The 12,063-nt window shown below is 37.6% G+C and overlaps 1 protein-coding gene across 3 annotated transcripts in view; it reads right to left on the reverse strand.

Moving 5' to 3' along the window:
• LOC124596254 (integrator complex subunit 13) overlaps positions 1–12,063 on the reverse strand; it is a 256,833-nt gene that overhangs the window by 163,894 nt on the left and 80,876 nt on the right. For all 3 annotated transcript variants that reach the window (XM_047135328.1, XM_047135326.1, XM_047135327.1), the window contains exon 8: positions 341–557. In XM_047135328.1, the coding sequence (XP_046991284.1) occupies positions 341–557 (217 nt within the window). The remainder of the gene's footprint in view (positions 1–340; positions 558–12,063) is intronic.

Below are 12,063 nucleotides of genomic sequence, written 5' to 3' on the forward strand. Positions count from 1 at the left end.
ATGAGAACATGGTAAATAGGTTTCAGAAGAGTAAGTTCAAAAATGTTGCTACATTTTTATATTATCCTGGTTATAATATGAACATAACTAATTACATACACCATGCAAAAGTGGTATATGGGACAATTTCTTTTAGTAAAACTAAGTACATTGTAGGTAGATCAATAACTGCTGTACAGTTTACCAAGAAGAGTAGCCATAGTGAAATAAATTGATGTAATGAAATAGATTCAGCTCTTTGAAGGTTCTTAAAAGAAATAATCAATGAGAATAGACCTCTTAAACAAGTAAGTGATAAAAATAGCATAAAATTTAAAAAATGAAGAAGCTAAATTAGTACCGTTATCCGATAATCTGTCACACGACCTCCACAACCTTCACTGATAGAAGGAGGATCTTCCAAGACACTACGTGCAGTTACTAAAGTGTGGACAAATATTTCTCCGCCATGAGCAGCAAGCAAATGTGAAATTATCTTTCCTCCAGTTTTCCTTGGCATTTCCAACATGACAGAACGACCATTCAGCAAGAAGTTTATGAGACACGAAGAAGGCCGGCTATGGAACAAAATAGCAATAGATTAAATTAGATACACTGTTCATTGTGGAGATCTACAGAGAAGAACCCCTAAAGGATGTGGAGGATGTCAAACAAACAAAAATACACAATAAATATTTACAGAAAAACCTCATATCTTAACATTCTTTCCACAGATCTTAAGTGAAGGGATCCTCAAGGATGCGGAAAATCTATACAAATTATACACTTTTGTCATATTCACATTAATTAAAAACCTGTAACAAATATTTCAATATATACACAATAATGTATATAAAACAATACCAAGGCTAATGCATCCAAGCACTTACAAGAACAAAATCAGTTTGCAAGTCACTTACACAAATCCCACTGCTGCGCTGAAGCTGTAGCAAAGTCGAGTATTTCATAGCATTCATATTATGAGATATAATTAATAATAAAAACATCAATATATTCTACTAAAAAAATCATCAATGAGTACAAGGAGTTGACCATCAATAAATACTTTTGGTTCCTCTTAAACTGTACTTAATTAGTAGTTGAATCTTGTATGCTTGTTGACAAGCTACTGAAAATACTGAATAATAGACATCATTCTGTATGAAAATTGACTGACTTTTAAGTCTTTATGAAGAATATTCTTAAATTTTATTTGCTATTTATCACACAGTTTGTATCATCTGTAAATAAAATGCACTCATCATCTGGTAATGTTGCTGTTGAAAGAACGTCAATATGAACAATAAAAAGTAAGAGTCCTAAGAACAAACCTTTTGACAAACACACACAAACATACATACTAAAAGTGTATTGAATGCATTGGGACTGAAATATTTGCATGGTTTTGGCACATTTTTTGAATTATACACACTCTACTTTGATCACGTTTTCTGTACTTGTCAGTATGATTCTTTACGATTTTCCATGTGCATAGTACCTATAATAACACGATAACCTTCCGTAATGGTTAAAACACTAGTTAGAGGATGAACATGTTTAAGACAATGAAACCCAAGCGCATATACAGGACTGTGTTAGCCTTGCCAGCTACACTGTCCAGTAGCGGAGCTATGTATGCGTTAAGGGGGGAAGGGGGGTGGGGAGAGTTGCAATGTCTCTGAAGAAAGACAATGTTCAGAAGAAGATCAGCAACATATTTAAACTCTCCTTTACATGCCTGCCAACCGCTCAATGCCTCAGCTAGAGGATGAGTAGTTACCATTACTCCTTTCATTATTTGTATTCTATTCAAAACCTTCCAATATCATTTTATCATACTTAAGTGATGAGAAAAGCAAGTAAGTAACAAGAATGAAAAATACACTACTAACCAAAACATTAAACAACAGGGTGTACATAATGTTATTACATGCAGAACTGGAGATACGGCTCAAGCATAGGATTTTCTCTGAATACCAAAGAACTACGAAGGAAAAAATATTTGAACATATATGCATTCATTGCAGTGTGAAGGAGAAAGTATTCACTTTCTCCTAGGTTCAAGTTTTGCTTGTTTTGCTGGTTTCAGAAAATTATGATTGATGTAACAGAAAGCTGACAGTCTTAAATATCATAAAGCATTTGGCAATGGGTCAAGTGGCTCAATGCAACTGCACTAACAGTAATTCCCAGTTCGTAAACATTTGCACTACAGATTAAGAAAATTATAAGAGGTAATCAAAAAGTTTCTGTTTGAAGGTTATACAGTCCAGAATTAGTATGCCAATCGGACAAATTTGCCGTGAGCATTGAAGCAATCATCCACTGATGCACCAAGCTGAAGATATCTGTTTGGTAAAAGGCCAGGTCCTGCTGCATGGAGAAGTCTCTAATTGCCTGCTGCACATCCTCATGCAACAGGAATCACCAACCATTCAAGGACATTTTTAAGGGACTGAAGGTATGATAATCGCATTTGTAATTATCAGAAGCATGGGATGGGTGCTCAAGTGTCTCTCACTACCATTGGCATAACTTCTGCATTATGGCATTTGTGGTCTGGGGAAGTGCTTTATCATGAAGCAGGAGCACTCACTGCCACTGCTTTCCAGGACATTTTCCCCAGATATGCTTCTCATACACATTCTTCATTCTCTGCTGGATGTTTACCAACGTTTGTCCTTGAGCAGCCAATACATTAGTCCTGTTTGGATGTGTTTGGTAATAATGTCGCCATAGTTTACGTTTCCACATTTACCGCATACATGTTGTAAATAAACAAATGCCACACTAATCCCTTTCCTATATGTTGGTGACTATAAACCCACACCAGAATTGTGCTATGTTGCATATATACTGCAGCACAGCCCTCAAATGGAAACTTTTTTATTGCCCTTTAGACGTTAAATAATAGCAAGATAGGTCTATAACTAATCAATTTCTGAAGAAAAGGACAGCTTGCTACTCACTGTAGAGATGACCTGCTGAGCTGCAGTAGCAATGAAAAGACTTACACATTACAGCTTTTGGCCAAGGCCTTCTTCAGCAAAGAAAACAAGCACAAATTCACGTAAGCAAGCACACTTCGTTCACACATGCCCACTGCTGCCAGCAGCTGCAAGTGGTCAGAGCTACCAGTGATAGTGGTCACCAATGTAACTGTCTGCATCTCAATGGGGCAACTTTCTGGTGAGTAGCAATCTATTCTTTTCCTAATACTGCTAATATTCCAACCTGGAGTTTCCATTGTTTAATTAATTTATCAACTTTTCTTACAATCCTCAAGGTTAATAATTAAGTCTCGTCTACAGCAACAGGCTAATCTCAGGAAGGCACATGTCTGTGCTATCTGAATGTCACAGGATTAGGGTCAGATCACATAGTCACGGTCCTTATAAGTGGCTCCTTCATTTAAACAACTTATGATCATATGCACAGTACATAGTTGTTATGTTCCCTGGATCAGTTGAATTATGCATATAATTTCTTGTATAATGCTTAATATATGTACAGTCTTCCCCTATTTTCTATCATTATCACAACTTTTTTCTCTGGCGTTTCCTGCTTATCACTGCAGATCCTGACAATTCATCTCTTTTCAATTCATATTCCTAATTTTAACCTTTCTTTTTCTTGTCTTCCTTTGTACCTATTTTCTCCTTTTATGACTTAATTTTCTCACCTTTTAAAAATTAGTATTAATATGTATGTTATTAAACAATTACATTCAGCTGTTGTTGTACTTCATCTATGTGTCTCAGAGACAAAATTGTTAACAATTCATCATGTCTCCATTCATTTATGTATCATAAAACACCTCATGGCAATTGTTTTTATCCATTGAAAGTCTTCAATGCACAACAGTGTGCACTAAATACAGCAATGCTCTTCCCCAATCACCTTGGAAATATCTGTTTGAATAGTTACATGAACAACGGATCTTGCCGTTGGTGGGGAGGCTTGCTTGCCTCAGCGAAACAGATAGCTGTATCGAGGGTGCAACCACAATGGAGGGGTATCTGTTGAGAGGCTAGACAAATGTGTGGTTCCTGAAGAGGGGCAGCAGCCTTTCAGTAGTTGCAGGGGCCACAGTCTGGATGATTGACTGATCTGGCCTTCTAACACTAACGAAATCAGCTTTGCTGTGCTGGTACTTCGAATGGCTGAAAGCAAGGGGAAACTAAAGCCGTAATTTTTCCCAAGGGCATGCAGCTTTACTGTACAGTTACATGATGGAGTGTCCTCTTGGGTAAAATATTCCGGAGGTAAAATAGACCCCCATTCAAATCTCTGGGCGAGGACTACTCAGGAGGATGTCAGTATCAGGAGAGAGAAAACTGGCGTTCTACAGATCAGAGCGTGGAATGTTAGATTCCGTAATCGGGCAGGTAGGTTAGAAAATTTAAAAAGAGAAATGGATAGGTTCAATTTAGATACAATGGGAATTAGTGATGTCTGGTGGTAGGAGGAACAAGACTTCTCGTCAGGTGATTACACGGTTATAAATAAAAAATCAAATAGACATAATGCAGGAGTAGGTTTATTAATGAATAAAAAAAATAGGAGTGCAGGTAAGTTACTACAAACAGCATAGTGAACGCATTATTGTGGCCAAGATAGATACGAAGCCCACACCTACCACAGTAGTACAAGTTTATATGCCAATGAGCTCCACAGATGACGAAGAGATTGATGAGATAAAAGAAATTATTCAGATAGTGAAGGGAGACGAAAATTAAAATTAATAGTTATTGGTGACTGGAATTCGATAGTAAGAAAAGGAAGAGGAGGAAACATAGTAGGTGAATACAGAATGGGGGTAAGGAGTGAAAGAGGAAGCCACCTGGTAGAATTCTGCACAGAGCATAACTTAATCATAGCTAACACTTGGTTCAAGAATCATGATATAAGGTTGTATACATGGAAGAGGCCTGGAGATGCTGGAAGGCTTCAGATAGATTATATAATGGTAAGACAGAGATTTAGGAACCAGGTTATAAACTGTAAGACATTTACAGGGGCAGATGTGGACTACGACCACAATCTATTGGTTATACACTGTAGATTAAAACCGAAGAAACTGCAAAAGGTTGGGAATTTCAGGAGATGGGACCTGGATAAACTGACAGAACCAGAGGTTGTGGAGAGTTTCAGGGAGGTCATTAGGGAACAATTCACAAGAATGGTGGGAAAAAAAAGTAGATGAAGAATGGGTAGCTTTGAGAGATGAAATAGTGAAGGCAGCAGAGGATCAAGTAGGTAAAAAGATGAGGGCCAGTAAAAATTCTTGGGTAACTGAAAATATAAAAATTCAGTAAATGAAGCAGGCAAAAAGGAATACAAACGTCTCAAAAGCGAGATAGACAGGAAGTGCAAAATGTCTTAGCAGGGACAGCTAGAGGGCAAATGTAAGGATGTAGAGGCATATACCACAAGGTGTAAGATAGATACTGCCCACAGAAAAATTAAAGAGACCTTTGGAGAAAAGAGAGCCACTCGTATGAATATCAAGAGCTCAGGTAGAAACCAAGTTCTAAGCAAAGAAGGGAAAGCAGAAAGGTGGAAGGAGTATATAGAGGGTCTGTACAAGGGCGACATACTTGAGAACAATATTATGGAAATGGAAGAGCATGCAGATGAAGATCAAATGGAAGATACAATACTGTGTGAAGTGTTTGACAGAGCACTGAAAGATCTAAGTTGAAACAAGGCCCCAGGAGTAGACAACATTCCATTAGAACCACTGATAACCTTGGCAGAGGCAGCCCTGACAAAACTCTATCATCTGGTGAGCAAGATATATAAAACAGGCGAAATACCCTCAGACTTCAAGAAGAATATAATAATTCCAATCCCCAAGAAAGCAGGTGCTGACAGATGTGAAAATTACCGAACAATCAGTTTAATAAGTCATGGCTACAAAACACTAACACGAATTATTTACAGACGAATGGAAAAACTGGTACAAGCCGACCCCGGGGAAGGTCAGTTTGGATTCCGTAGAAATGTCGGAACACGTGAGGCAATACTTATTCTACGACTCATCTTAAAAATAGATTAAGGAAAGGCAGACCTACACTTCTAGCATTTGTAGACTTACAGAAACCTTTTGACAATGTTGACTGGAATACTCTCTTTCAAATTCTGAAGGTGGCACGGGTCAAATAAAGGGAGAGAAAGGCTATTTACAATTTGTACAGAAACAAGAAGGCAGTTATAAGAGTTGCGGGGCACGAAAGGGGAGCAGTGGTTGAGAAAGGAATGAGACAGGATTGTAACCTATCCCCGATATTATTCAATCTGTATATCGAGCAAGCAGTAAAGGAAACAAAAGAATAATTCACAATAGGAATTAAAATCCATCGAGAAGAAATAAAATCTTTCAGGTTTGCCAATGACATTGTAATTCTGTCACAGACAGCAAAGGAACTGGAAGAGCAGTTGAATGGAATGGACAGTGTCTTGAAAGGAGGATATAAGATGGACATCAACAAAAGCGAAGTGAGGAGAATGGAATGTAGTCAAATTAAATTGGGTGATGCTGAGGGAATTAGATTAGGAAATGAGACACTTAAAATAGTAAATGAATTTTGGTATTTGGGGAGCAAAATAACTGATGATGGTTGAAGTAGAGAGGACATAAAATGCAGACTGACAATGCCAAGGAAAGTGTTTCTGAAGAAGAGAAATTTGTTAACAACGAGTATGCATTTATATGTCAGGAAGTCGTTTCTGAAAGTATTTGTGTGGAGTGTAGCCATGCATGGAAGTGAAACATGGACAATAAATAGTTTAGACAAGAAAAGAATAGAAGCTTTCAAAATGTAGTGCTACAGAATAATACTGAAGATTAGATGTGTAGACCACATAGCTAATGAGAAGGTATTGAACAGAATTGGGGAGAAGAGAAATTTGTGGCACAACTTGACTAGAAGAAGGAATCGGTTGGTAGGACATGTTCTGAGGCATCAAGGGATCACCAATTTAGTATTGGAGGGCAGCGTGGAGGGTAAAAATTATAGAGGGAGAAGAGAGATGAATACACTGAGCAGATTCAGAAGGATGTAGGTTGCAGTAGGTACTTGGAGATGAAGAAGCTTGCACAGGATAGATTAGCATGGAGAGCTGCATCAAACCAGTCTCTGGACTGAAGACCACAACAACAAAAACAACAACAACAACAACAACAATCTAAGTAAGACCTTGTTGTATATAATTCTTTAATAAAGCTTCTTAATAAGAACCCATTACTACATGAACATCCATTTTTCATTCAAAATTGGGCAAATTATGCCATAATAAAAGTTTTGTTCACCTGTCTAATTACAGGAAATGCACAACTGATAGCAAGAGTTGACTTTAAAATACAAGCAAACAAAAAATGTTTCTTTCTGAAGACTCTATGCTGAAGATGAAATTTTATTTGGGAAAGTAAAGAATATATGAAGTAACATATTTTCTGCTGCTGTACAACTAAATTGTTTTTTCACTACTGTGTATGAAATCTGCAGAAGAGTAACAACACACATAAGTATGGCCATAAAACCGCACCCTAAAGTAAAAAAAAACCGCACCCTAAAGTAAAAAAATACATTTTTTTCATACAGTCTTTTCTTATGGTACTTGCATTGAGAATAAATTTTGTCAAAACTGATTTTACCGTTTTATGACACAGTTAAGTAAAATGGTGGAAGTAACGTTATGTAACACAGTTAAAATTTAAAGAAATGTAGCTGCTTCAATAAGTTTAGGAATACAAAGATTTGGGGGAAAAAGTGCCATATATATTCAAATAAACCATTATAAAATTACAAATATGTATACATGAAAGGCAAAAAAAGTTGGAGGGAAAGGGTTTGAAAATAATAAGTAGCACTCCGACTATTCCTTCGCTCAAAAGGTGTTTTCAGTCTCCCAGATCTCCCCTAGTTTCACAGACTGCAAATCCCATTTATCAAACAGCCAGTCTATGACACTACCATTCTCTCTGCAGATTCATTTTTGTAGAAATGTCTGATACCACAACTGAAGAGAGTGAGCTGATTTGTTCAATTATTAGAACAATTGATGAAATGAAGCTATTTTCTGGGGCAGGGCAGCACCACAATTCATCTCTGAACATGATCTGATACCATTCATCAGCTGTCAATGCTTCCCGGTCACCGCACTGCTCCAATTGCAGCCATTTGCATTGTGGTGTTAAAGGCAGCCTATGCATCAGACTGTAATTCCATAGTCTGGTTGTTGCTAGTCTCTGACCAATGGTGCAATATGCCACAGTATGTCACAGGGAGTCAACTGCTTGTTCTCTGATGGCAGGTGCAGATGTGAAGGAGCTACAAAGTGCCTGGTGCATAATACAGCAATACTTGTTATGGTTAAATGTCGTCAACCAGAACATTAATGACCAGTATGCCTGCCCTCACTCTCAGGCAGTTCAGGATCAGGTCACTGTTGCATCCAAATGCCCCAAAAATCTGGATATTACACAATTTGACTTGCTAGTCAAATGGAGAGCTACAATGATGCCACTTTCAAACTCTATCAGGTGCTGATATGGCTGTCACACACAAGTACATGGCTTCTCTGTGTGCTTCACAGTGAACACTCAATATCTGATACTGTTTATGCCTGTTCTACAGGGTGAATCATCTAAAACTTGTACCGCAAATATTGTGAAAATGAAATGTGCTATTCATGAGCGGTTTCCACAGAATGGACTGGCAGACAGGGGCTCATATTGTTAGCCAATAAACAGATTGTAATAATACTTAGAAAGTGTATTTTTGTGCAAACGTATATTTTATTAGATGGAACAATGCCTGTTGACATAAACAAACTAGAAGTACGATAAATTAGAATGTCAGTGATGTTTGTTGCAGGAGTCTAGTGTGAGACATTTACAAGATATCGTGTTTTGAAAACTTCCCAAAGTGACATTTGTTTGTGACATTCAACCTGTGTATTTGCTAGGTACAACATTGTTATGTTTTTTAGTGTGCCTGTGTGCTCCTTGAGTGCACTGTGGCTTGCTAGACAGTTAGTGTGTGATAGTCCAAGTAGTAGGTCAGAAAAAGCTGACATGCTCATAGTGTATGGAAGGAGTAGGAAAAATGCAGTTTGTTTTTGTTTGGTGTATGTGGCAAGATATCCCAATAGACATCAACAATCTCTCTTCAACTATTTACATGAAGGTGGAAGTGCAAAACTTAGACAATGTAACAGAAACAAACAGTGACTACACAAGAGGGGAAAATAAATGTTCTTGCTGCTGCTGCAGCTGGTATGCACATTAGCTCCCGCACAATTGCATGAGGAAGTGGCATGAAGCAGGTGTCCTAGGCATTCTCCATCAAAACAGGTTCCATCCATAACACACCTCTCTCCATCACGAGCTGCATGAAAACAAACTATCAGAACCATGTTATCTTATGTACATGGACATTGAGACAGGATACTCTAGATGTGACATGTACCTTGTTTAGTGATGAAGTCACATTTAACAACCATGGGGGCCAGGTAAACTGCAAAAATATGCACTATTGGTCTTTTGACAATCCCCATTAGTTATTTCAGGCAGAATGGCAGCATCCATGAAGTGTTAATGTGTGGTGTGGGAGAGTAAACCATCAGATCACAGGCCCATTTTTCATAGACAGAACACTGTACAAGCACAAGTACTGAAGCCTCCTAACAGACCATCCTCCACAGATGCTAGAAGACATTCCTCTGGAAACCACGAAGAACATGTGGTACCAAAATGATGGCTGTCCAGCCCATACTGCAAGAAGAACTACAGCATGCCTAATGAACTGTTTCCAAATTGTTGGACTTGATGCAGTGGACTTTTACCTTGCCCAGTCTATTCTGTAGATTTGACGCCTGTACACTTTTTTCTGTGGGGAAAGGTGAAAGACGTTATCTACAAGAACACATGACTTATTCCCAATTACATGCAACAGCATATTACTGCAACCTGCTCGGATATCTCCGCTGAAATGCCAGCATGTGCGCAGCTGTTATTCCATATCAGAATGGAAGTATGTATTTCCACTGCTGGTGGTCATTTTGAACATAACCTGTGGTGGTCAACTGTCTCATTACTGGTCAGAATCCACATAACTAGTGTATGCACTTGTGCTGTTCTTTAGGTATTGTACAAGTGTCAGTGTGGGAAATTTTCAATATATGATACCTCAAAAATGACTCGCACTAGACTCCTGTAACAAACACCACTGACCTCCTAATTTACCCTACTTTGCATTTGTTAATGTCAATACGCATTGTTCCATTTAAAAAATTATGTTTTCACAAAAAATACAACTTCTAAGTATTATTACAATCTGTTGATTGACTAACAATACAACCCCAGACTACCAATACATTCTGTGAAAACCTCACATCAATAGCACTTTCCATTTCCACAGTATTTGCAGCACAAGTTTTAGGTGATTCACGAACAACACTAATGCACACTGGTGGCCATTCTACCTATCACAGAGAATCACAACTCTAATCATTTTCAGACCCGCTGCTGGTGTGTTTGTGTATAAAATTACATTGACATTCAGCCATGTCTTCTATGTGCTTCACTTTTCTTGTTAGGCAGTGTAACAGCCACGTCATATGATGATTGGTTTTGATCAGTTTCACTAATCAAACTTAAGCACACTTGTATCTCAGCTTTGCATGTAATGAGCTGTGCAAGTACGATACGAGACAGCTGTGTCTGCGATGTTTGTGCCCAATCAGGCTTGGGAAGATGTTCATAAATATTTATGACTGAAACTCAAGTTGATCCAAGTCAACATGTTGATTAAATTTAACTGCAATTGCCTGCTGCACAGCATTATTCCAAAGTACGCAACAAAAGACGTGGTGAACAAATCCTACATTGCACAGTGCATCACATGCAAAGCTCAGACCTGTAGATGCTCACATCTGATGTGTGAAACTAGTCAAAATAAATGAAACAATATACAATCTATGGCTGTGTTCTGTACATTAAAAGTGAATGTGTTGTGCATAATTCCAACCAAAGAACATACTTCTGAAATGATTGGTTACTGTTACAGAACTCTAACATACACTACATAGTAGTAATACAAAACTCTGATAAAAACAAGAGGAAAAAAGTATTCATATCAGACTATTAACAAAGGATTTCCAGTATGTGTTCAGGCAATATTTTTTATATAGAACAGTCCTGACCACGTAAAAACACATTAATTCATAAGTTGTGAGCATTTTCAACCTGATATCGATCATCTTCAGATCATGCTCCAATGATAAAATGTGGAGACAATGGCATGTAGCAGGAACTGTGGATACTACCCACTGGTGTCTACTGTACTGTCAAAACCAGTCACCACTCATGAATAAAAGTGTTTTTATGTGATCAAAACTATTCTGTTTAATATTTCATTACTGATCATTGTGATCACTGCCATGCCCAAAACATTTACAAAGATATAACTTTGTGAAAGAAAAAAGAAACATAAAGCTGTCAAGAAGTAAACAAGCAGTGTTGTCAGACCTTGAGATGATAGTTTGAAGTTTGTGGTATTTGTGGTTACAGTGACGATATTTCTTATAAGTTTGTAGAGATAGAAAAATTTTATTATTGTTTCATAAACTGAGCTTTAGCACTGGAGCTGAGTGTACCACATGGTACACTATGGGATGTGGTAGCCAATTAGACAAAAAGAATGACGCAGTATGCTAGAAAAATTCAACCACCGATTTACTTAACTCTTTATTATGAAGTAATAAGTAAAAACAATAATGATTGACAATAAGAATCTATGGGAGACACCTAAGATTAAATTGTTAATTTTATTGTATATCACAAATGTAGTAAATCAGTTCTTTTGTGAACCAATCTGAATCTATAGTACTATCCAAGATTAACTGAAGACTTCCCAGAAAGTATGACAGACTTATTCTTTAGCAGCACATCAAAAAGCGCAGTCGATGGTACAACATTTCCTTGTCACATAACAGGATAATTAGATCTTTCTAAAGCTTCCAATATGGTTGGTTATGAAATTCTTTTAGATAAGCTGGAAGCAATGGGGATGAACA

The sequence above is a fragment of the Schistocerca americana genome, chromosome 2 (genome assembly GCF_021461395.2).
Source record: "Schistocerca americana isolate TAMUIC-IGC-003095 chromosome 2, iqSchAmer2.1, whole genome shotgun sequence".
Taxonomy (NCBI): Eukaryota; Metazoa; Arthropoda; class Insecta; order Orthoptera; family Acrididae; genus Schistocerca; species Schistocerca americana.